Genomic DNA, 27794 nt, shown 5'->3' with positions numbered 1-27794 from the left:
AATGATAGCTTCTAGTCAGGATGTCAGAGGGAAGTAGAGTCCAGTGCTAACCAGAGGCTTATGTCTGTGTGCTCCCCAGTGCAACAGTGACTACGTGCCTGTATGTGGCTCCAATGGGGAGAGCTACCAGAATGAGTGTTACCTGCGGCAGGCTGCATGCAAACAGCAGAGCGAGATACTTGTGGTGTCAGAAGGATCATGTGCCACAGGTATGTATACGATCCTGAAGATGGCGTGAAACCTTCTGAATGGATTCTGGACCAGAAGATCATGTTTTGCTTTCCCTGTTATGTTATATTCAGATAAATAATTCAGGCTGTATATTGGCTAGACAAAGCATGTGTTATACAAAGCATGCATTATTCTTATTCTTTGTCTTTTTGCATTTCAAATCACTTCTAGAAGAAAGAGGAATCTACCATAAGGTTGTTTGTAGATTTCAATACATATGTTATTTTATGCGGTGCAGATAGTTGAATAGAAGTCAAATATAATTAGAAATCTAAATTGACCATCCAGGTGTCAAATACACAGAAACCTATGTATACATAGATAAAGCTTATTGGTTTGTTTGTTGTGAATAATAGCTGGTTTTCTGGAGGCCAACTTTGCAGGTTCGCGTTCCGAAGTTAAGATGTAGCTAACCTTAACAGGCCTACAAAATGCTCTTCTTACCATTTGGCAGATTATATTGAAGAATATATTGGTGATGGATATTATTTCTAATGACATTTGTCCTTTTTCTGACACAGTTAACCTGGAATTCTAGAAAGCTGTTTAATTATAGTATATCAAGAATGAATCCTACAAGAAACTGAGGAGGAAAGTGACTTGATACGTTCTTCAGCTTTTCAGATTTTCCTTCTGCATACCGTGCTTGTTAGAGCTGAAGAGCATTACAGGGAGAAAAGACAAAAAGAAGAAAGCCCAGCCAACAAAGCAATGCTTTAAAATGAAGCTGAGTTTTTAGGTTAGGCTTGAACATCAAAATCACGTATTCTAAAGAAACTTTGTTGGCTTATGATAAACCCATTGCCTTTGAGTCAATTCTGACTCATAGCAATTCTATAGGACAGAGTAGAACTGTCCAATAGGGTTTCCAAGGAGCAACTGGTGGATTTGAGCTATCGACCTTTTGGTTAGCAGTCAAGCTGTTAACCACTGAGCCACCAGGGCTCTGTTGTCTTATGATAGTTGTTTCAAATAAAAAAAAAAAAAATGCATCTTTCTGCCAAGTCCTGATTTCTGAGAAATTGAATGATATAAACAGTTTCAGGAAACCCTGGTGACATAGTGGTTAAGTGCTACGGCTGCTAACTAAAGGGTTGGCAGTTCAAATCCACCAGGTGTTCCTTGGAAACTCTATAGGGGCAGTTCTTCTCTGTCCTATAGGGTTGCTATGAGTCAGAATTGACTCAATGGCAATGGGTTTTTTAAAACAGTTTCAAGAAAAAAAGTAATGATAATGTAAAATATAAAATTCTTACAAAAATGAAATGGTTAAGAATAGTTCCAGGAAAAGTCTATTATATAGGAAAGACCCTTTTAGATAACAGGTATTTCTTTGCTCAAGTATTATGTTAAAAGTTCTATGTAGAGTGGCTGGGGCAGGCAGGAAATGAGAAGTAATGAATAAAAGTGACAGTACAATGTGAGAGCATCTTTGAACAGTCTCCCTAGTAAGAAGAAGGACCAGCTTGCTACTCTCATAGCAAGGATGGGGAAAATAGAAAGACAAAAAGGAAACAAATTGTGAAAAACCAGTCTGCCACACCTAAAGAACAAAAAATTAAAAATGACCTTTTAGGTGGTGCAGTGATTAAGAGCTTGGCTGCCAACCAAAAGATTGGCAGTTGGAATCCACCAGCCCCTCCTTGGAAACCCCGTGGGGCAGTTCTACTCTGTCCTATAGGGTCACTATGAGTCAGAATTGACTTGAAGGCAACAGGTTTGATTTGGTTTTGGTTTTATGGGACAAATGGATTAGAAAAAAAAAATAGAACCCCTACTCCCAGAAACAAAAGTTGTAGGCAAATATCACAGAGTATTGAGAAATATCAGAGTATTTGCTTATTTGAGATCATGTAGGACATCTGTCCATCTCTGACAGTAGTCAAGTGAGGATCAGCAAGCAATGATAGCACAAACAGCCCTGAAGTTATGGTTGTGGCTAATGTTGTTTGGTAGCAAAATATCTTTCTCATTTGCCAACTTCCAAATTCTTGTCAACACATACAATCCCATACTCCTGATTCATTCAAGTCTTTCCATTCTAGCCCCTAACGTGCTGGTTATACTATGAAAATAAATACTTAGCCAAGTAGAAAATTTAATCACAATTGAGTAATCCATCCTTAGCTCCTTCACATACTTGGATTTCTGCAGGATTTAATTAGGAAGCCAGTCTTGCTGAATGCATCTTCCATTGACTTGTAAATCTAAAAGGATGATGATCTGAATAATGATGGCAGGACCAAAGTAATTTTGATTAACCAGCTCTGACTGTAAATAAATCATGGTTCTGATTTTTTATCTAAAAAAGGATTCTCAATTTTTCTTTGCAGGTTTTCCATTTGTTTTTTAATACTGCTTAACACTGAGTGGAGGTTGCAAATTGTCCTGTCTAGGAATAAAAGACAGTGGAAGATATGACTTTATACTTGTATTTTACTGAATTCACAAATCTTTCTTGTTCAGTAAAGGGCTTCCTATTGGGCAGTCTGCTCAATGGTCTCACTGCCAATTTCACTTTTTGCCATTTAAGAAATGCATTGACTAGGAGCCCAGATTCAGGTCCAACAGAATGCTTTCTTTTCATAGGTGCATCTCTCTCACTGATAAGACTTTAGTAGGCTACTTATCTCTAGTTTGCCAAGATGACTCATCTTATAAAAGAGAAACCATTAAAACTCCCCATTACAAACTCATAACAATGGCATGGACTTAAGTGACCATTTGCCGAATCTATTCCTCCTTTATTCCCTGGCTACTTAATTTGGGTCAAATCAAATACAACTTAAGGATCTTGCCTCTTGAATTTTTAGAAGCACATAGAAAAAATGCAAGCTAAAACACTACTTCCATTTTATCTTAATTTTTCCCCAATCATATGTGTATTTAGAAAATCTGTAGATGAATAAGCAAGATGTTTACTCAGCATTTTAATTATTATGTTCCAGTTACATTGCTAAGCATTTAATACATGCTTTTTTTTTTTTTTAATTGTGCAATAAGCTTCAAAAGAACCCAGTGAGGTAGGCATTACTATACCCATTTTACAGAGGAAGTAATAAGCTTAGGAAGAAGATTGAATAACATTTCTTATGTCATCCAATGAGTAGAATTGGAGCTGGGGATCCATAAGCTTTTTTCACATTCCCTCTAGGTAATACAATTAAATATAGGAAGATGAACAATACATGGTCCTTGACTTAACGAAATTCATAGTCTTAGTGGCATTTGATCTAGATCTTGAATTTTGTTAGGTATTTCAACATGGGATGAGAGCATATCAGGCAGAGTATACCAATATTAGTTTTATTTCCTAGTATCAACATTGAAAATACACAAACAAATGGATTTAGAATGGAAAGACGTGGTGAGACAGAAGGAAGATGATGCCTCCACTTAACTCCAACTACTCCAAATAAGATAGAGTTGATTTCAAGGTCAAGGTCAAGTTCAAGTTCAAGATGTCAAATCTCATCCACTCCCATAACCAATTCCAATATCATGACCAGGTAGGGGGAAAAAATTGGATGTTTCTGAAAACTGAGTTCTCAGAGACAGGCAACTTTGACCAATTGTAAGTATGTGGGAGGAAGGAGAAAGAAGTGGCTAAAGAGAAATCCAGAAGATAGATTTTTTTTTTTTTCCTGCCAGCATCACTTATGGAATAAATACCTAATTTTAGGATGAAAATAAAAGTTAGGCTCACTCTTCTATCAGTTTCAAAAACAGAGGATGATTTCACTGTCTTTAACAAATAGATCCATCCACAATCATGGTATTTGGAAAAATGTTAACAACTATATAAAAAGATATTCATTTACAAACTGTTTTTCTCTCTGTGCCTATGCAATTTGCAAGAATATAAGGCTAATTGTGAATTTACTTGTCGCATGTCTTAGGCTATTTAATTTCTAAAACTCACTGATTGTTATGAACATCTTTTTCATTTTTTTGTTGTTGTTGTTAATGACACATGATTAAAATAAAAAATATAAGAGTTTTGCATAGTAATTTCAGGCATTGTCTTGAAGATGGGTAATGCTTTCTTCGTGAAATTTAAGAAAGAAAATGATAGAGAACTGATTTTCTAAGTTATATGAATAGGAATGAAATGAAATTAATGTGAATATATGTTCCTGGATTAAATATTAGTAATTTTTTCAAATAATGATTTTAAAGGCTTAAATTAAGAAAGTAGAACTATGAAAATTCAAACTATTTTTTAAATATGTTTTGTAAGCAAGTACAATTTTTTTTTCCCCCTCCTCAGATGCAGGATCAGGATCTGGAGATGGAGGTAGGAGTTGCCTTTTTATATATTTAGAAGTGGATGTTTTTGCGAACATTTGCTTATATATTTTGTTACAAATATCAGAGACAGTTTAACATTTTGCATTTTAGGAACAGAGAAAACATAAAAATAGCATTCGTGTTATTAAGTAAATGTATATTGCATGCAAATTCTTTGGCATATTTATTAATCATACTTAAGAAGTCTATCTCCATCTACTGTTGCGTATTCATTCATTTGTGTCTATCTTTGAGACAGAATTGCATAATGCCAAAACTTCCTAACAGATGCTTCCAAACATATTTGGCAGAACAGAAAGAATTCATGAGGAAGTCATTTAAATATTATGTTTTGAAAATATATGTAACTGTCTTCAATCATAATACACCAATATTAACACATACATAACCATCAGGTAGACAAGGTCATAATTATCAAATATATGATTTGAAACCAAAGTGGCTTTAGTTTATTAAAAAATGTAAAAAGATAAAATTTAAGTCACTGAATATAAGGTGTTATTTTTACTCTTTGATGTTGGACAGTCATTTGACATTAGGTCTTTGTTTTACTACTTCTAAAAAATTAAGTTTGTTTGCTTGGTTTTCCTAGCTGATTTTGTATTCCTATAAAAGCTTCTCTAGAATTTTAGAAAGAAGAGCTTAGAAGAACAACTTAAATCTTAAGGAAAGAAAAAAAGAAAGAAACAATTCCTTGAGTAGATACTTTACTACTAAAATATTCAGAAATTAATCAATTTTTCACGTTTCTTTTGGAAGAAACTAGTTATATACAAAATTCTGTATATTTTCCAGCTGTTTACTTTTATGTGTAGACTACCTAATTTAGCAGATAATATGTTGAGTTTAAACTGTGCCACTCTTCACAGGAGTATTAACTGCCTCCACAGAGTTTCCTAGGAGCCCTGGTGGCTCAATGGTTAAGCAATCATCTGCTTACCAAAAAGTTGGCAGTTTGAACCCACCAGCTGCTCTACAGGAGAAAGATGTGGCAGTCTGCTTCCCTAAAGATTACAGCTTTGGAAACCCTATGGGGCAGTTCTACTCTAGCTGTAGGGTTGCCAGGAGTCAGAATCAACTTGAGGGAAATACGTTGGTTTGTTTGTTTTTTTCTTTAATCTTTACAGGTACAGATCGCCATGGTTTTTCTCCCACGGAGCTTCTCGTGGGTTCAAACCACTGACCTTTTGGTTAGCAGCTGAGCACTTAACCACTATGCCATCAGAGCTCCTTGTTAATTTTCTGGTGTTTTTTAAAACTAAACTAAACAAACCAGTCCACACAACACACAGTATCTTCATTGCTCTTTCTATTAAAACATCACCATGTAATTTTTTCTACTTTTGAGTCCCCTATTATGTCATACATCATTTCTTCACTTTTATTTTGTGTAGTAAAAAGAGGTGGCTTATGTCTCAGATACTAGTTCTTAGTTTTCATTTGTTCTGATTAGCACATGTAAGTGTAAAGTGAAGTCAACCTTACTGTATTTTATATTAAAATCTTTGGTTCATTATGCTGTCTTACAATCTGAATAAGGCTAATTTTTTTCAGAAATAGTTTTAGTCTCAAGAATATGAAGTTTATAACTTGCGTTTCATGGACTGTGAGTGATACATCACTTGGGAGCTACTTTCCTTTCCCTATTTTTTTTTTTTCCTTTCAATTATAGGTAGTATATGATAATTTGGAGAAAAAAATAGAGCAAGTTCTAAAAACATATTTGCTTTAGAAAAAAAAATGTGTAACCCATCTAATTCTGAGTTGTATTCTAGTAAGTATTGTTGTTCTGAAGATTATGGTATTGAGGATTTACTCCTAGTTAGATCATTTTTTTTTAATCAGATACTGAATATATATATATGTATATATTTGGACCAAATTACATTTTTCTAGTCTTATGTGTTACTTTGCTCTGAAATACTACTGGTTTTAATCTTTTTAAACTATTTTACTCTATTACAAGATGCTAAAGAAGCTTAAAAACCTAGTTTAGAGTGAAATATACAAGTCCTGTTCACAAAGCCATTGGATTACACATAAATTATATTTGACCTGTCATGTCTACTATACAGAGGATAATTTGCCTCTGTATTCTGATTGAGTTCATATTACCCAAGTGTCAGAGTGGCCAGAATAAGTTTCCTCTGTATTAACAGGTAGTGATTGAATTAACTATGATTGTTCGGTTAATCCAATTATCATAACCATGATTGTTCTAAATTTTAGGATATGTTACCAGTACTGTGTATTTAGTTAGTAATTGGGGTATTTTTGCAAGCACTTTGGGTGGTTAATGTTTATTTTTCTAATTTCTTATTCTAAGACATGTTAATATAACTCCCAAGTGGAATACATTGATCTGAATAGTGAAGTGAACAAATTTACCTGCAAAACATTTATAATGTGTGACTATCACAAATTATATCATTAAACCTCCAAATCCAAAATAAGTTTAAAATACATCATTTTTACTTGTTTTTTTTTCAGATTGTCATAGGTTTTTTAAATGAATGCACATTGCATTAGCAATGAAGATTAGATCTTATTATTCTTAAAATAATTTAAGCTTAGTCTATTTGCACAAAAGCATGTATGTCATTTACTGCATTTGAGAGAACATTTTTACTCCAGTATAAAAGGGATATAAAGGTTTCATTAAATTTCTGTTAACTTGTCAGTATTCATTTTATAGGGAATTTTAAAATCTTTAACTATTGATCTGTTTATGCAGGTGAAACAATTTGAACAGCTAACTTTATTTAGGTAAAATGTTTACTGTGTCTTTAGTATGACCTGTGAATGCATTCATTCGTAAAGGTAATTTTAGAATGATAAACAGATACTGCAAACAAATCATAAAGGTTGGCTTTTCCCATTTCAGTGACTATACCTCCTTTTAATATTCAAGAAACTCAATACAAAGAATATTCCTGTATTACTAGTTTTGAACATAAAACTTGCTATTTATTGAACTGTGTTTTCAAACAGAGTGATTGATTGGAAAGGCATAGCTACATCAAATGGCCTTATATGGATAGACTCACACTTGAAAAAAAAAGTGTAATTAACTGTGACACGTGCTATAGGAAGGTAACATGTGGACCAAATTCCAAAGAATTTCAGAAACTGGGTGAAAGAAAGGGGCTGATGTTTCAAGTACTTATGTACATGAAGATTTAATGTCATAAATAAGAAAACGGGTGTGTGTAGGAAGGATAATAACATCTTATCCACTCACAGACTTCCTTAAGCAACAACTACTGTAGTAAGAAAAAGTATTAAAGGAGCCTCCTCTCAAAATCCAAGGATGTGTGGGTGGTTTAGGATAATTTTTAACCCCTGCTTTTCTCCCAGAGTCTCTCTATCATATAATAAAAAACAAGGCTATGAACCTTTTCCATTATACTCTTGAAAACCCTTTCTAGAAGGATTAGATTTTTGTTATATTTCTTTAAAAAGGTCCAATAAAATGAATGCCATGTTTCAACTATTAAAATAATTGTTAGATGCTAGTAAATGTTTTATGCTGCTATGAACCAAAAAACCAAACTCATTGCCATTGAGTCTAATTCTGACTCATAGCAACCCTATAGGATAGAGTAAAACTTCCCCACAGGGTTTCCCAGGCTGTAAATCTTTATGGAAGCTGATTGCCACATCTTTCATCCTTGAAGTGGCTGACGGGTTCAAATCGCCAACCATTTGGTTAGCAACCAAGCACTTCGCCACTGGGTCACCAGGGCTCCTTATGCTGCTATTAAAAAAAAAACTGTTGCCATCGAGTCAATTCAACTCACAGCGACCCTGGTGGTACAGTGGTTAAGTGCTACTGCTGTTAACCAAATGGTTGGCAGTTCAAATCCACCAGGTGCTCCTTGGAAACTCTATGGGGCAGTTTTACCCTGTCCTATAAGGTTGCTATGAGTCTATGCTTAAAAAAAAAAAAAAAAATGCTATAGGTATGGCAAAATCCACAACTGAAGCTTTGATTAACATATATGGGATGTTATACAATAATGTCTGTAGGAATAAAATGTATTTAATATGCACAGTGTAGGTAGAGTGGTTTGCTTTTATTTCATGAGATAAAATAGAGCCTTGGACCTATTTACATAGCTTATATAATTGTTCATATATATTTAAATACATTGATGTCAGATATATACAACAACAAATCAAATTGAACATATGTATATTATTTGGATACTGAAAAGCCTGCTTTTTATTTAAATTATCCAGGTAATTGTGATTTTGATAACTTTTGTGTGAGAAACTAGTTACCACATATTGTTTTTTATTTGATGCAAAATTGTATTGTGCAAATTATCTTATATAAAATTACTTAAGATGCCCATAATTTACAAGCTTACTTCATATACATTGTGGATAGAATAAGAAGGGTTTACATTGCACCAAATCGTAGACCTTAAGCCTTTATTTCTGAATATGTGGATTGTTAAACACTGGGAGTGTTGTGAGAAGTGTGAGAACTTATAAATCATTTGTAAAAACCTTTTATCTTTTCAATGTGGTTTTGATGATCTTCAGGAATTCAGTTGAATTGAGCAAGCCTGATAGAACCTGGGTACTGCAGTAAGATATCTGGAGCTGTAAAGATAAATATGACAGAGTTTTTTATACTCAAAGAGATTTGATGTAAATTCTCCTCTCAGAACACAGTGGGAAAAATTATGATTCTAATTATATAAAGAAAAATAATCCCCTGCAAAAGTAAAATGTTAAATATACTGTGAATAACAAGGAGTTGAATCTTCATTCCATAAAATATGCTTATATAAGGCTAAGAAACTTTTCCTTCCATGTTTCTGTACTTATACCTGTCCTGACCTGAATCTGCCTTGTCCACCTTACTGTAACCATCAGGGTCTGGCAGGTGCAACATGCCTCACCGTGTGTTTTTTTCTTTTTTGGGTCCACATTACAGCCAAAATCTAACAGGCATCACTTACAAGCAGCTTCAGCTGAAATACTGATTCAATAAGGATATTCTACAAAGCATGAAAGGTCTGAAATTCTTCCAGGGCAAAACATGTGGGGAGAATGCAGAAACTATCTTGTCTTTTGCTCTTTCACATCTGGTTGAAATCTCATCTCAGCTTTCCATAGGTTGGAATCCATCTTGCTTTCGCTTCACTCAAAGAGGAACAATATTGGGATGGAGTAATGAAATAGGGGTAGAATGAATGAGGCACTCGTAATGAGTAACAAAATTGGAAAAATACAAAAAGCAAATAGAAGGAGGGAAACAAAGTGAGAATAATGGAAAATGAAAAGGGAGCAGAAAGAAGCCTTTGTTATCAACATGGCTATAGTTTGTTTTCACACATGACTACAATCTTAAAAAACAAAACACTTTTTTTTCCCTTTTATTTTCAGTAGAGCAATAGTAGTCAGTATTTCTAGAGAAGATTCCTTAGGAATGTGAAATGGATGCTACAAACTTTTGGCTGAATCACTCACGTGGCTTTTTTTTTTTTTTTTTTTTCCTAAGCATATCTAGAGAAAGAAAATTAATCGTATGTAGTGTGGAAGACATAGCTTTGGATTATGGATCAGGAGATTTGTATTCTAGGTATTTAATTAGACGGAAGGATGCCTACTTGATTTTTACTCTCAGTCACCTCAGAGCTTCATTGATTTTCACTCTCAGTCTCCTTAGAGCTTCATTTATCAGTAACAGAATAATACCAACTTATAGGAAAGTCATTATAATAAACTAATGTAAAGAACTTTGAACTCCAAAAAATTAAGAAAGAAATTATTTATAATTTTAAATCCATGTTACCTTTGCTCTTTACTCCCATTTACCTGAACTAAAAACGTAATTTCTCTGGAGACTTTTATTAGAAGTTTGAATCTTTTAATCAGTGATTTTAAGTGAATGGTTTAAATTAGTGATTCTGGGATGATAACAGGAACTCTACAGCTCCAAACAGTTTTTAGTATTTAGAGGTAATAGATCTGCAATTTGAAAGGAAGCAACATCACAACATTGGTACACATTTTGAAAGATAAATCCGTCCAAAGCAACTGTGATTATGCAAGATAAATCAGAAATAGGGAATATCGTTAAAATATCAAAACAGTAAATGGTTAAATGGTTATTCTTCAAACCTACACTGGCAGGAATATATCCTCCAGGAAAAACCAAAAAAGAACAAATGGGAGGAATTCACAATATATAGAATTCTGTATACTTACAAAGAAGCATTTCCATCAGGGTTGTAAGCATTGCAGTTTTTCTTAGGAGATTTGAAAACCTTTTTAGAAAGAGATTCTTTTAAAATAGATGTCAGAATATGAATTAGATACATCTGTGAGAATGCCTATAAAACCCTGCCTGCCTATACTCATGTATAATTATTTGTAAAAGATGCTGTGATTTATAAAAACACCATCATAACATTAATTTATTTAATTACAACAACAGCCTTTGGATATGTAGACGAAAGATCAGAAAGGAGGAGCATCTTAACCACAATCATAACAGTAAATGTGGTAACTAAGGCATTTCTCAAATTTCAAGAGGGAAGGAAAACAGTATTTTCTTTATATATAGTATTAATATATAAAATATAATATGAATATGGATAGAGTATACACACCCTAAGAGTGACTGGAAGATGAAAGAAGGTAGAGAAAGTCAAGTTCATTTGGGATATAGACAGTCTTTAACCCACTTTGCCTTGCCCAAACTCCCACCAACAGTTAGCGTAGAGTAAGCAAAAGAGTTTAGACATTGAAAAAGGTGTGTATCCCCAGGATGGCTCTGTTTCCTTACCTGAATAGTCCTAGTCTTGGTGGCCAGTATCCCAATAATTGTACTTGTTTGCAAAATTACACCGGACCGTCTACCCTATGGTTTATAAAAAAAAAATCATAAATTCTTTCAACAATTCCTTACCCCCTGTCCACCCTCACTTTTACTTTTGAAATGACCCATTCTGTCGAACCTAGAATGTATGGGGTTTTGTTGTCTGTTATCTAAGTTAGTTATACTCCTCAGTTCATGACACATGATTACCATCTATTGTAGTCTACTACTTATGCCCTTCATCTCTCACTCCTAACCTTGTTCCTTTTCTTCTATAAGTATTCAAGCTGAGGTATTTTAAATGCTTTAAATTCTTGAAAAGATAGAGAGAGAGATAGATAGGTAGATAGAGAGATACCATGGTTGTGTGAGTGGGTGGAAGCAGTAGATATCGTTAAAAAGCACACATTCTAGAGCTAGACTCTGTGGGTTCCATCCTGGCTCCACCACCTACTAGCTATATGACCATGGACAAGTTACTTAACCTTTCTGTTTTAAGTCTCTTCTTCTGTGACTTAGGTAGGTTTCCAGAGAAGTAGACTCTGAGGTTGAGATTTGCATGAAGAAAGTTTACAAATAGTGCATCTTTGGAAGGGAAAAAAGCAGGAATGAAAAGAGGGAGGAGTTGAACTGATACAACCAAAACAAAGCCTCTGCAGAGTACATGGAGGGATTTCAAAGTGGGACAGTCCTCATGAGTTTTTCTGAATCAGGAAAAGGGACTAGGCCTTCACACTCCCAAAATTGGTTAGTTACTCAAAGTGGGTGACCCCAAGAAGGGGATGTTGCCATGGACCAGATGTCTCTCTTCAGCTGAGTAGACTTGGAGAGGGACTCATTTGTGAACTGAGGAGGGAAAATACAGACACTGCATCATGATATCCACTAATCAGTAACCAGTTTCCACAAAGCCAGTCAGGACTCGTAGTGATCCCACATGTGTAAAAGTAGAAGAACTTCGCTCCACAGTGTTTCAATGGCTGTTTTTTTTTGAAAGTAGATCACCAGGCTTTTCTTCCAACTTTTCTGTTAGCGGCTGAGCACATTAACCATTTTTACTACCCAACAACTCCACAACAGTCTATAAAACATTAAACAATGAACAAAATAGACAAAATCCCTGCACTGTTAGAGCTTATTTTTTTTTTTGTGAGAATCACAAAACAGTAAACAAATAAGGAAACATATAGGCTGTCAGATGGTAATGATGCTGTGGGTTGGGGAGTGGAGTAGGGTAAGGAATTGGTGGGGGAAAGGTTTACTAATTTGTTTGAGTTGGTGTGGGAAGGCCTGAACAAAGACAAGACGGATGTAAAGGAGCAAGCCTTATGGATAACCGAGGTAAGGAGCTTCCAGGCAGAAGGAACTCCAAATGCAAAAGCGCTGAAGCTGATGAATAGCTGAGGTGCTCCAAGAAGACCAGAGACATTAGTTGTACTAAAGTGAGCAAGAGGGACCTTAGTAGGAGATGAAGGAAGACAGGTGTGGTTGACCTTGCAGACTGTCTTACAAGGTTTGGCTCTTCCTCTGTATGAGCTGGAAGCCATTGGAGGGTCTGGAGCAGAGGAGTCATATGATCTGACTGGTGATTTCCAAAGATCACTCACTGGCTGTTGTGTTGAAGTAAGGGAGAAAGCAGATACCTGCAACCAAAAGAAAAAAGTTCAAGTTTCTTTTTAGGGGCTGTCTTTGATTTTTAGGAATTTGTGTTATATTCTCTAGAGTATTCTTTGTCTGTCCTGGACATAGGAATCTGCCAGCCATCAAAGAGACATTGTCTATGGTCCTTTATTGAATAGATATCCTAGCATTTGCTGTAGTAGAATCCATTCTTTTCTTCTCTCTCCTTTTAGGTTTGTTGTTGTTGTTAGGTGCCGTCGAGCCTGTTCCGAATCATAGTGACCCTACGCACAACAGAATGAAACACTGCCCGGGCCTGCGCCATCCTTACAATCCTTGTTATGCTTGAGCTCATTGTTGTAGCCACTGTGTCAATCCACCTGGTTGAGAATCTTCCTCTTTTCAGCTGACCCTCTACTCTGCCAAGCATGATATCCTTCTCCATATGTAAGATGCCATCTCGCCATCCTTGCTTCTAAGGAGCATTCTGGCTGTACTTCTTCCAAGATACGCCCACATGTCTGTCAGTTTGTCGTACTATGGAGGTTTGCATGTTGCTGTGATGCTGGAAGCTATGCCACCGGTATTCAGATACCAGCAGGATCACCCGTGGAGGACAGGTTTCAGCTGAGCTTCCAGACTAAGACAGACTAGGAAGAAAGACCCAATAGTCTACTTCTGAAAAGAATTAGCCAGTGAAAACCTTTAGGTTTATTTTTTTTTTAATTGGGATTTTATTAAGGATATTCTTCCCATTTTAATTTTGAGCAAGCAAAGAATTCCACTTGCTACCAGACAGTTATTTAATGCACAAGAATCTCTGCATGCTGCATTGCATGCCAAATTGCACTGAATTTGTTTCAAATTTGGGTTTGAAAATATAGCTCTTTTCTTTACTATACTAAATGTGTAATACATCTTGTAGCATATGATTTTCAGTGTGTACTTAACAAAGAGCAATTTCATTTTCTCTGGTAAATTACACACTTGTTATAGCTTTGGGATTAAAAAAAATCCAGCAATAAATAGAAAACAATATGTTTAAATAATGTTAGCATCCTGGCTCAATGAGTCAAACCAAAAGAATTATTCTAGTGTCTGTCAGTTAGTAAACTGGTTCTGAAAAATCCCTTAGTTTTATATTTCTTGCTGATCCCTCTGAGAAGAGCAAAAGGGGAATTAACTAGATATTAAATAAGGTTGTCCTGGTGCTCCCAAGATCCCGTTCTGCAAATGGGTCATTTAAACTGGATCTATTTCTAATTAAATACTTCTTATAAGTTTAATTTTTCCCCATTCTCTCATTTTCCAGCTGTTTCTTTATTCCTTTATCCTAGGGTTCAGCTGACTGGGGTGGCTGTTCTGTCTTTGTCTTCTTTTGGTGACAGTCACAACAGAAGGATAGTATTAGTGAGATCAGTTAGCATAAGAACCTATCTTTACAACTGCATCCACGCAGTGGTGTACTCTGCACATACTGGTCCTGGCTACATTGAGAAGTTTTGCATTATCTTATAAGCATTGAGCTAGGGCGAGAGTTATCCCAGATAGTCTGACAATGTCTCTAGAGACCACAGCGCTAACAGAAAAGCATGACCTTTGGCAAGTAGCATTTCTGACACATTGATTTAAGTGGCCATGATGGAAACTTGATTCAAAGACTTGTTGAGCTATAGTGTCATCTTTTTCGGTCTCTTCAAGCCTTGTGATGTAGTTTGACGTCAAATCCTCAAGGGCTGGGTAATTTTACAATGTTGAGAATTTTATCCAGTTACTCAAAAGACAACTATAATAGCATCTCGAATGTGGTTATCTTGGAAAGTAGGTATTATTTTTAAATGTAATTAAAGAGAAACACTGCTGACAGTTTAGAGGAAAAGGGAATTAGCAGTAGAAGTATCATACTCATCTTAAATAGTAGGATGATATTAAATGGTTACGTTCTGAAACCTCATGCTCACATTTCCTTTCAAGTCTATGCTGTCCATCCACTTTCAGGGACTGATTTAGGAAACTCCCTCGGCTATTCGCTAAGAGAGAGCTCCCTTATGTCGAACTCTGCATTGAGATAGAATTTAGCGGAGTTATAAAGCAAATCCAGTCCAGTAAATCTGCACACTCTGTGGGTTTTCGATTCTGAATTGTTCTCAGACCTACTTCTATATCTGCAGACCCTCCACCAATCTACTATTTCAAGCCCTAGTCATCTCTTGTCTGTAACATTGATAAAAATAGTAATAATAAAAGCCTCCTAACAGGTACTTCTGCTCCCAGTATTATCATCCCAGCATTTTTTTCTTACTTGCACAGTCAAAATTACCTATATAACATACTTCTCTGAGCATACCACCTCCTGCTTATAACTCAGCAACGGCTGCCCACCATCCTTAGAGTAATGGTCAGTCTTCCTTGTAGTGGATACAAAGACTTCCAGAACTGGTCTAGCGCCTGTTTTTCCATCCTTATCATTCATCATCTTCACCTTAGACTTTAAGCCTTTTCATTGAGGGTAGTCCATTGGAATATACAGTTGATTTTAGGTCTCTATGCTTTGCTACTGCTCTTCTTTCTTCCTGGTACATCTTCCCATGTTTTTGCCTACATATTATTTATCTCCCAAGACAATTTAGTCTTGGATCATCTTCTTCAGGAAGGTTTTCATTAACTTCCTGGTTGGACTAAATGCCCCTTTTCTATGCCAGCTAAATTCTATTATATTTTTGTATTGTTAACATGATTCATTGTAATCACCTCTCTCTCTCTGTATGTGTATGTGTATTTCTGGGATAATTTCTATTAATACCCTTATGTGCAGAACATAAAGGCTGGTGATTAGTAGCATCTCAGTAAATATTTACTCAGCTGACCTAAAATTCTAACACTAATAAGAAAAAAGAGCACTTAAATTTCTAAAAGTTTCCATTTAGAGTTTAAATTATCTGAAAATTTAAAATAAAAGTTGAATGTGAAGGGCTTAGTTTATTAAAATAACTGTAGAATTGTTTTAACCTCATAGAAGATGACTGGGGTGGTATTAACAGCATGAAGCATCCCCCTAAAATAAGGCAAAAAGGTTGTATTGACAAATCTAAACCAGCCTCAAAAATAAGAACTGGCTTACATATCCAGTACCTAAAGAAAATCAAAGGAATCCAATGGGAGTCTAGTAAAAATAAAGCTACAAGCTTAGCCTTGAAAGCTTTTCTTTTGTATTTCCTTTATTTTTGAAGTACATGCCTCCTGATACTAGTATATTAACTTGTTCACTTGTGATCCAACTCATTCTCCTAAAAGTGGTGTGCAGAGGAAAAAAAAAAAAATGAAGTTATTTTAGGATTCTGGTTAGTTAGTTTCTAGGTAATTGAGGTAATTTTACCCTATGTAAATTCTTTATTCCACACCCAAATTACTTATTAAAATACCAAATGGCTTTGGTCACAGAATAGAATAATTTTGAAATACATTTGATGCCTTCATTTAATTTGACATTGAACCAGTGTGGAAGAAGCAAGTATTTTCTGAGTTTTCAAGGAATTATGAGCATTTCCCCACAGAAAATGTACTTTACTCATCGAAGAGTATTAACTGGAAAATTAAAAAAAAAAAAACTTTGTATTAGTTCCTCACATCTAAGAAGCCTATTACTTTCATAAAAGAGGAGAGCAGAACTGTGTGAGCTTCAGCTTTTAACTGATAGAATGTACAAGGTTATCAAAGGAGGAGGAAAATGGAGCGTCCGTGTGGTGATTAGAGTAAGCCACATCACTGTGACCAGACTGAAAGTAAAGAGGCAACCAATGGAGTTTCCTAGAACTGTGCCTGGCATGTAATAGGTGCTTGATTCATATTTGTTAAATGAACTGACAGGACAGTGAAGTCACTTGTTATCATGGCAGTTAGCTGATATACGTGTGAACATGGAGGACAATCTACTTTCCGGTAGCTGCCAGCTATGACCCTTGACTTACTTAAAGTTGGCATTAGAAATTCAATAGTAGGTTTTCCTCAAGAAATCTGCAAAGTTATTCTAGTTTCTTCCCCCACCTCCAAGTTAGAGCATGCATTCCTATCTCATGCACTTCTAATCCACCTATTTTTCCCCATAAATGAAGCTGGAGCAATGTGGTAATAATGACTGTGGTTTGATTTTTTTTTTTTTTAAGTTATTTGTGAGGGATAAAAAGGAGAGTTTGGAGAGACAAGACATGAGAGCAACCTGGTGAAAGAGGAAAGGATTTTTCAATGTAAAATGTCAAAATAGGAAGGAGAAAGCAGTAATGTTCAACATTTTATAGAAGAGTTTTAGGGTACAATAAGGGGAAAAAGGATAATATTTTCAATCGATTTGACAACAACCAATTTGTTTTTTTTTTTTGATACATGGCTAGGCTCTATAGCCTTTTCTAAGTTCCAACTCTTAATATTTCTTTACATATTAATGCATATGACTTTACTCATTGACTACATTCCTCTCCTCAATTATTTTTATGCTGCTAAACACATATGGTTTGAGAAGAAAATCAAAGAAAATGTGTTCCAGGTGCAGATTTTCTTCCCATCTCAACCATACACATTTCTCTCACCCATCTAAAATAGCATTTAATGCTGCCAGAGGACATTTCATTAGGAAAAGTAAGTTCTATTCTTGTCAGACAAGACAAAGGTTGAAATCAATGTTTCAGGCTGCTGAGTAGGAGATGTAGACAAGATTCCCTTACTCCAGCACTTCTTAAAATGTGTTCTGTGAAACTTAAATGACTCAAGATGCGACTCTACTAAAGGGTTTTCCAGTTAAGTGAGATTGAGAAGTGCCCCATATTTTGACTCTAGAGAGTTACATACAGGGGGACCAGTTCCTCCCAGTTTGCCCAGGACTCTCCTGGTTTTAGCACTGAAAATCTTGTATCCCAGGAAATTCGTCAGTCCTGTGCAGACTGGGATGGTTGGTTAACCTAATCACATATAAAAGACTCTGAGAATTCTTGCAGTAAAAAAAGCATACTAAATTTTGTTTCAACAGTGTTTTTCAAATACCTGACCATGATTTTTTTTTTTTTTTCCAACAAAGATATTAAAAATCAAAGTAGTTAGTATTCTATGCGACAAACTTGGGAAATTCTGCTTCAACCCCATCCATTTGTCTCCTGGTCCCCTGCAGAAATATAAATACCTTTTGTCACTTTCAAATTATCTTCCTTTCTCAGTCTCTTTTACAAACATTTATCATCATAATACAAATCTTTTGGGAATTTCTTCTAAAAAGTAACAAGTTATAAGAAAAATATTGTAAAAGGCCTGTATTTCAAGATCTTTTGTTACTTTTCACCTACTAATAGCACGACTCTTAAATATATGTGATGTTACTAAATTTCAAAAATTAGTAAAGAGTTTTGAGACTGCCATTATATGACAACACAGGCTCTCAGTTAATTCCTCTGGTCTTTCCCTCTGTAAGAACAATGGTATCTGAGGGGGAAGAGGGAGAATAATTCAAGAAGTAAGGCACCCAAGGGACACTGGTGGGTCAGAGGTAGAATTCTTGCCTTCCTGGCAGGAGACCTAGTTTCAAGTCCTGGCCAATGTACCACATGCACAGTCACCACCCATTTGTCAGTGTAGGCTTGCATAGTGCTGTGATGCCGAACGGGTTTTAGCAGAGCTTCCAGACTGAGGCAGACTAGTACAGAGGACCTGGTGGTCTACTTCTAAAAATCAGCCAGTGAAAGTCCTATGGATCACAATGGTCTGATCCACAACCGAGGACTGGGTAGTATCATTTTGTGCTATTGTTCATGGAGTTGCCGTGAGCTGGAAGCCAGTCAGCAACAGCTAACAACTAAGGAGTGTAGAATGGTGAAACATTTTCAGTGTTTGGAGTGGGAAAATAAGGTCAGGTTCAGAGCTGAGTAGTTCCACTCAACCATTTCTTTTTAACCAATATTTAAAGGCTTCATCTGGTTGAGGGCCTCCTATGCTTCCTTCTGCAACGCAAAATAGCTATAGGTACCTCTTCTTTCACCTGCAGAACAAGTTAGAAGACAAAGCCCATTTCAGAGAACTCTAAAGGATTGACCAAATGAAGTTATGGAAGGTGGCTCTGTTATATTTTATTATGTCTTAAATGTTATAATGTTTAAAAAATGTATTTGTTTCAACCAAGACAAAATTTTCTAAGTTTCAAGATTTTTTTTTTCCTAACTAGTTTTCAGCTTCTAATACCTGAAATTAAAGAGTACAATTTCTGACAGTTTCAGAACACAGTATTTACCTGTAATGCTGAGGGAGTGCCCCTTTTCACAAATTTTCTAATTTTTGTACCCCTGAGACAAGACCACTTAAAAGAAAAATGCAGTAGCTGCATAGTACTCCCTGAGGTTATTGAGGATAAAAGGGAAGAAATGGAAAAGTCCTTCAAATAGTGTATTAATTTTAGGTGTGTGCTTTCAAATTTGGCAGTTATAAAAACACTGAAAAGGCACATCAGTGCTAATTTACTAAAAAAAGAAAAAAAATGTGTAAATTGCATGAGTCACTAAAGTTCATACAGCTTATGTTCTGCAGTAATTGATAAGCCCAATGTAACACTCTAAAGACTATACTGTTTTTCTATTACGTTTATAATGAGGACCTACTATGTGTTACAGCAGTGTATGAAATACTTGCTATAACTCTTCAGGAAAGATGTATCAGATCCCTTTTCTAATGAAGAAAATATACAAAGATTAAGTATCTTGTCCAAGACCAGATACTATGAGGGACACACCCAGGACTTAAACCCAGTCCCCTGGAGTTCCAAAGTTTCTCTTTTCTCAACTGTTTCATATGTAGTCTGTAATATAAAGTCAGGGATTTAAAAAAACAGAGGTTACAATCTTTTATATTAAAAATATTTTAAGCATTTATGAATTTGTTTAGAGAAAGATGTTGATGTTAAGTAGAAACTTCATACCAGTTATAGAAACATTTATGGTATTTGCTGTATGTGATATCACTTTGACTTAGTAGTACCCCCATGTACACATCCATACATGTGTGCATACACACACACACTCTATTTTTTAATTCAGAGCATTTATTCCACTAGAACTTATTGATAACATCATACTTATCACTGTATTATACTATATCCTGTTCTCGAGTTGACTCCATGGTGATCTCATGTGATACAGAGTATAACTCCATAGGTGGTGTTTTTTTTTTTCCCCCCTGGGTAAGGGAGACTATAATCTTTATGGAAGCCGATCACCAGGCCTTTCTTCCATGGCCCCGCTAGGTGGGTTTGAACCAACCACCAACCATTAGCTTAGTAACAAAACATTTGGGCCACCCAGAAAACTCTATTATACCGTATACTCTCTCAGTATTGAGAGTATGGCATAATATTATGTGTCATTCATACGGAGATTCAGAAAAATTTCACATACAGCTTAATTCTAGAGGGAAGAAACAGACACAAAGTTAGCAAATAAATGAGAACATTTTAGAGAGTGGTCATTGTTTTAAGAAAGTAAACCAGGGTGATGTAATACAAACTGGCTGGGTTTTGTGGGAAGAGAGATTTTCACTGAACACCTGAATGATAAGATTGAGCAAGGTGCACCAAGATCCAGAGGCAAGACATTCAGAGCAAAGGGAATAGCAAATGTCAAGGCCCTGAAGCAGGGAAGACCTTAGTAAAATCCAGAAACAACAGAGGTGGCTTGAGCACAATGATTGAGTGAGACAATAGTAGGACAGGAGGGTGGAGAAGTGGTAAGAAATTTAGACTTTATTCATAGTGTCATGGAAAGCCTTTGAAAGGGAATAATATAATCTGGCTTGTATTTTTAAAAGATTACTCTGGTTTATGTATGGAGTATTAATTGTAGGGAAGGCAAGAGTGGAAGCAAAGAAAACAGAACAAAGGGTTATTGTAGTAGAACAGATAAAGAAGATCCTTTGTTTCCTGGGGTGGTGGCAACAAGGATAGTGAGAAGTTGACAAATATATTGTATCCAAATCTATTCAAATAAATTTTCATTACTTTCTGTACTGATATTGGTGTGAACAAACATGTTACATGCCAATTTAAAGAGGGATATGGAAAGGGGAAGGAAAAAGCATAATCCTGTCATCTTATTTTGCACTCCCCAAACTCTCAGTGCACACTCAACATGAATGAATGTGTAGGTTTACTTTTAAGGCATTAAAATATTTCATAACAAGCTTCATTTAAAAAAAAAAAATCCAAAGCCCATGAACTGAGCCCATTATATTCATCCTGGGTAATTTGCTCAGATTTTCAAGAGGGAAGCAGATTGATGTACTTTTGGGGTGGGAGGTTTGAGTAGTCACTTTTCAACACAACCTGCATATATTGTTTTTCATTTTTCCATTTTAAATTTATACAATTTAAGCATCATCACTGGCATGGCAGTAAAAGGTAAAATATAAAAATAGAGAGCTCTACAATTTGGCCTTTAAATGGCTTTACATATTTATATTCTATGTAGGATATGTAACAGATTGTGATAACAGAATCAGATATAATCAAATTGCAGCCTTACAAATATAGCAGATATCATGAAACAACTCCCTTCTGCTGACTCAAAGAGTGGGAGTTCCGTTTCTTTCATGGTATGTATTTTTTTCTGTAACAGCTTATCACTAGCAACACCTTTCTAACGGCTCTCCTGCTTTGTCAGTGTGAATGTCCCCACAATAACACTTTACCTATATTTGCCATTGATTCTCTCACATTGGATTTTCTCCTCTGGAGCTAACTCATTTGACTGGCTTGAAGTATAAAACCTACTGCTTCTACCTTCAGCTTCCCAGTTGACATAATATAGAAGTTACATTCAAAGGCAGAAAAACCATGTACACTCATACTTCGCTTGGCTTCCATGGTGCTTCTTTATTTATTTTCCTTCTATATGGCCTGCAGCTTTTCACATGGTGCTTTTAGGGTGGAAATTCACTATCAATATATAAACGTTGCTATAATTAAGCTCTGCTTGTTGCTGTGTCTTGACCCAGATGAGGATGCCAGAGCATCCTCAGAGCAACAGCCATTTAGTTTACTCTGTCTGCCCAGTCTTGGGTGGGGACTTAAAAGGCACCGACCATCAAATATTTGTAAATGTGTGTTTTGCATTTAATTCTTTTAGAGTGAGAAGAGTTGCTTTTCTTTCTTTCTTTCTTTTTAACTTGTTTAGTTTTTCCTCCTTCTTAATGCTAAGTGGCAATTCTGTTTTACCCTACAACACACAAAAACTATCCTTTACTGGATTCATGAAGTGGGAATAGTGTTGTACCAGTAGGGGGAGCTCACATCATGCCTATCCTGTGAGTTATAGAAAAGATCATTTTGTACGTTTGTGCAGTTAGATTTTGTAGTTAGAGTGGAGCTATTTTAACTTGAAAACCAGAAGAGATTATGGGTTGGAGTAAAAGTTATTTTCTCCAGTTGAAAAGTTAAAATTTGCTAAAGTTGTACATCTCAACCACAGCAAGAGTTTAAGCGGCTTTGCTTAATGAATCTGCACTTTGTGGTTGAATTTTTCAGATATTTGAAATGAGAAGGCTTTGAAACATGTTAAGAGATTTTTTTTCTTGATATGTATTGTCAAATTACTTCCTTCCAAAAGTAGTAGGCAGAGCAGGTGATTTTGAGTTTGGTTGGTTTTATAACTGTAGCTCAAGATAAAGATGGCGGGTACAGATGTGAATGGCACTGGACTGCTCACACTCTTAAAACTTGCTTTTCTAGCTGGTAATAGGGAACCCAAGGTCGAGAAGGGAAAGCGTTGACATGTCATTGGGTTGGTAACCAATGTCATAAAGTAGTATGTGTGCTTATTGTTTAATGAGAAGCTAGTTCTGTAAACTTTCAAGTACAGTAATAAATTTAAAAAAAGGCTGACTTTAGATATATATTTTAGAATAAATATATTGAGTTCCTCAAAAACAAAAAAAACTTGCTTTTCTCACAAATATCTCTTAAGTTTGCTTTTGGGTCATTTGTCTTTCTCATCAAATTGGCATCCAGCGTAGTCTCACAGACACAGGATAATGACTCAAAAAATCCAAACTGCAAACCCATTGCTGTCAAGTCGATTCCGACTCATAGCAACCCTATAGGACAGAGTAGAACCTACCCATAAGGTTGCCAAGGAGTGACTGGTAGGTAACTTTTATCAAAATCAGTAAGAAATCAGACCCTCAGGCATCCTCTATCCACTCCTTTTTTTCTTCAGGTTTGTTATAGCTGTCCTGTGAGTTGTCAGCATCTTTCAAAACACTGTTTGTGATTTTGGAATCTAACATGGTGGACTTTAATCACCTCCTTGTGCTGAATGTACTTTTCTACTCCCCTAGCATTTGATGTGTTCACAGGAAGTAAAGAAAGAGTAACATGTTCTTTCTTCATTCATTTCTTACACTTTATCGAGTAGCTATTTAACAGCTGACACTGAGTGCGAGACCAGAGATTAAAAATAAAAGATGTTCTGTCAGGAAAAAATTTCCTGGCCCACAACCAACTCATGGTCTAGTCAAGTCACCATTTAGTGTGTTGGGAAAAGAATGATCCCGAAGCCCATGTTTCCATCATCAGAAGCAAAGGCCACAGTTGTCTCCATGCTGATCCAAATGTTTGATTTTCAAATTATTTCTAACTCAAACCAGTTAAAAAATTGCTTGCATCTTTTATAACAAAATAGAAAGTCTTTTAATTTGAAAGTGTACAATTTCTGTGGCACAGTGGTTAAGCATTCTACTGCTAACCAAAAGGTCTTCAGCTCAAATCCACCAGCCATTCCTTGGAAACCCTATGGGACAGTTCTACTCTGTCCTATAGAGTCGCTATAAGTCGAAATTGACTGGAGGGCAATGGGTTTGGTTCTTTGGAATACTTACGAAAAGGAGCCTTGGTGGTGCAGTGGTTAAGCACTCAGCTGCTAAAGGAAAGGTCAGTGGTTTGAACCCACCAGTTGCTCCTTGGGAGAAAGATGTGGCAGCCTGCTTTTGTAAAGATTACAGCCTTGGGAACCCTATAGGACAGTTCTACTCTGTCCTGCAGGGTCACTATGATTTGGAATAGACTCCACGGCAATGGGTTTACTTACAAAATCACTTCGGTCATACAATTTTCATCCAAATTAATATGCTATTTCCTGAGTTGAATCTGTATGGAAACACTGGAATGGAAGTTGGGTGAGGAATGGGAGAAGAATGTGAGGTGATGTGGGAAGAGGATACTGGAAGATAGTAAAATGATCCCAGGCATTTACTCTGTTTCCTCAGGGTGAGTTCCACAATTGTCTAGCAATTTTCTAGCAATAAAATAGCTGTCCTGTGGTTGATAAGCCTTTAGCATGACAGAGTGATGATCCTAGACTGGATTCTTAGGTTTAAACAGCTCTTCGGTTCCCACAAGGCAAAGCTCTTTTCTCCTGTCTCGCCTCAGTATAGACTTTCTTCTCCGCTGTCAACATTACTCTCACTTTAATGCTTAATTGCCACCATATTACTGCTGCTACATCTGCCTCTTTTCCTTGTTTTTCCCACATTTCTTTTTTCATATATCTTGGATTCACCTGAAAAGGCAGGTTCTATAAACACTGTCACTCCTGCGTGAGCAGACCGTAGCAGTGTGCCAAGGAACACCTATAGCTTCAGCTTTAGGGTCCTTAGCTCTCCACGGGCCCCTCCCAAGCCTCTATTTATAATTGTGCACCCCCTTTTTTTTCCCTAAAGAACATCCCCTAAATTGATAGACGCTTCAGACTCCACAGAAACTTGGATGTGCCTGTGCCTGTAACCTTTAATATTCAGACCTTTGGCGTACTTTTCAGTTGCTTTGTTGTTATTTTATTGTTTTTCTGCAGGTAGGTTGCTGTAACGCTGGTTCTTTTCTTAATGAAGGATTTTAATTTTTTTTTTTCTCCCAAGCAGCTTCTTAATCCAAAATTGTGCCCAAAACCTGGTCTTCTAATAGAGTTTAATGGATTTTCAATAATTCTTATAAAATATATTATCTAAATCTCTATCACTGGAGTAGATATTGTAATACAGATGTTACAAAAATGTATTCCACAGTGCGCACAGCATTTGTGCCAAGCTGAATGGTGATACAGTGTGATTCACCCAGTGAATTCAGGCTGAACAGTAATTTTGAAATTAGTCTCTTCTTGAAATCCACTTGATACTGTCTCAGTTCTGCCCACCTCAGCCTTCCCTCCACCCCACACACACTTGCTTTACTTCAGAGACCTAAGGTTTTCAAAATTTTAGCAACAGTCCACACAAGATGCCTTTTTTTTTCCTGGGAATAGTACCACGGTGAAAAATATTCCTGGAACACGAAGCCCCTGGCCATTATAACATCTGTCTAAACCATTACTACAAGAAATGATAAACCAGTAACTCTCACTGGTCCTCTCCACGGCCCGTACAGCACTACCTTCACTGGAAGATTTTCCAAGCTCCCCTACACCATTTTTGCTTTACTTTGGTCTCAGACAAAGCAGAAGTTCAAGTCTTTCTTGGTTTAGACTTCCAGGTCTCCGAAGAACTATGTGGCAAATGACTTTCATTCATTCATTCAATAAATGTTTAATGTATCAGGTACTTGTTCAGTTTCTGGGGTATATAGAGGTAAACAAAACAGACAATAATGATGCCAAGATGGCAATGAAGGTTAGTAGAGGAGGGTGGTGGAGTGGGAGATAAAGGCATGGGGATGGATGATTTAATTATCTAGAGCATTTCCCGGAAATAGACTCATGAATTTTCAACACTAAGCAGTTAGGATAAGCCTTGCTCAAAGGGACTGCTATGACAGTTCTTTGTATTACCAAATTTTATTAGACTTTTGGTCCATACTGAGGTTGAGCTATACAATGGCAGTAAACTGAATATGAAGTCATGAAAAATTAAGTTTTATGTTATTCTTTTGGGTGTCTTGAGAGTAGAAAAACCAGCACATTCAGTTTCTAGAATCACAGCTTCATCATAAAGATGAGTCATGGTGAACTAAAGGGACCCTACTTTAATAAACCAATCTGGTTACTGTAGCTCATCTAGGCTCAGCAGCAGACTGCCTGGGGGACATCAGACAATCTATTTTTCGAATAAAGAATTAGTCCCCAATGTTATCCTTCTGTCTTGATTCCACTCTCACCACTATCCACTCTTCTTTATTGTATATGTTTGCCTTGGGGGTTTCCCTTAACTGCAGATAATTGTAACACAAAACAGTTTTGATTATTGTTAGTCACAGTTCCCCATTTGGCATTTGTTGACAAATCAGAACTACCGGATATTTATTATGCATCTATTATGTTTACAGCACAGTGGGGTTAGGAAGGAACCTTTATAAAATAATCTCTTGCCCTTCAGGAGGAGCTAACAGTTCTTTAGGAGAAGGGAAACGTATACAGATGGAATAATCAGACCAAAAAGCGTGGTGTGTAGAAAGGAATGATTGATCTTATGGTAGGTAGTCAACAGTGAAAACCTTGGGAAGGAGGTGGGACATGAGTTAAACCTTCAAGGATAATTTAAGTTTTGAGTAATTATCATTTTCTAATTTGCTTTCCTTTTTTTATTTTTTAAATTCAGAACAAATCCTTCCTAATAGACAGATTTATTATTAATTAATGATGACACAAAATTATTTTTATTCTCTGTTCAACTGATTCTCTGTTCTCTGATCATTTTATGAGTAATTCTGGTCATTTTTCTAACTCCAGGGAAGGATTCATACCTTGACTGCTTAGTTGCACCTCCCACTGATTCTAGGAAAAATAAATTCCAGCATCAGGGAACTATAATGGAGACAGAAAGATGAAAAATCATGATTTTTCAGTGTCATCAATATAACCGTGGGTAATTTATGAGGTTTGTGTAAATGTCTTAAAATATATTTCGAATATATTATCTTCTACTTGGTATTATTTTAAAATATCTTCATAAGCACCTATATGCCAAGGAATGTACTTTACCGATGGCTAAAATTTTGGGGTATGATCAGATCTGCTAGTTTTCAGATTAAAATAATATAGTTAGATTTAAAAACCTCTTAATATTCAATACAGGAGAACTGTAATCTCCAAAATATATATCCAAATAAATATTGTCTTTGGTGTTTGATCCTGCATGAAGTTATAATCACACTTGAACAATAATGCCATCATTCAATAGATCTTTCTAAGTCTGTATTTTAGCCTTTCTTATAGAGCCATTATACAACGGCGCATATACATTATAGTGGAACTCACATTTAAAGGAAGTGGTATTTCCCAGCTTGATCCTCTCCCTCATTCATTCGCGTAACAAATATTTTTATGGTACACCCGCTCTCACGGTGCCAGGTACTGTGCCAGAGATGCAAAGATCAGTTATGCATGGACCCTCCCTCAAAGAAACTCACCATTAATACAACAGAAAAGGTAAGAAGTTGGCAAATGAACAAGAAGGAAAGGAGCATTTTAAACAGAGGGAATGGCATGTAAAGACCTGGAAGTGTGGAAGGGCATGCCATTTTGAGGGACTAACAGATGGTTTGGCGCGACATTGTAACATGTGAGGAGAGAAAGGGTGCAGATGAGGCTGAAAAAGTCATTGTAAGCCAGACAGTGAAGGATTTTTCTTAATCTTAAAAAGATTTCCAATATATCAAAGATTTTATCTGTCCTTTTGCCAGAGTCTGGAAGACATTTTGGGAATAGTTTTACTAAAATTTGCGACAGGAAAGACAGGAAGAACAAATGGTACAGATAAGTTTAGAAATGGAATATCTGGTGTCAAA

At 36.1% G+C, this 27794-nt stretch overlaps 1 protein-coding gene across 1 annotated transcript in view; it reads left to right on the top strand.

Annotated features, from left to right (window-relative positions):
• TMEFF2 (transmembrane protein with EGF like and two follistatin like domains 2) overlaps positions 1 to 27794 on the top strand; it is a 285073-nt gene that overhangs the window by 11944 nt on the left and 245335 nt on the right. The window contains exons 3-4 of the mRNA XM_049887727.1: positions 80 to 209; positions 4502 to 4528. Of these exons, the coding sequence (XP_049743684.1) occupies positions 80 to 209; positions 4502 to 4528 (157 nt within the window). The remainder of the gene's footprint in view (positions 1 to 79; positions 210 to 4501; positions 4529 to 27794) is intronic.

This window comes from Elephas maximus, chromosome 6 (assembly GCF_024166365.1).
Source record: "Elephas maximus indicus isolate mEleMax1 chromosome 6, mEleMax1 primary haplotype, whole genome shotgun sequence".
Classification (NCBI taxonomy): Eukaryota; Metazoa; Chordata; class Mammalia; order Proboscidea; family Elephantidae; genus Elephas; species Elephas maximus.
The sequence above is the reverse complement of the archived record's forward strand: the minus strand, read 5'-3'. Positions and strand labels throughout refer to the sequence as shown.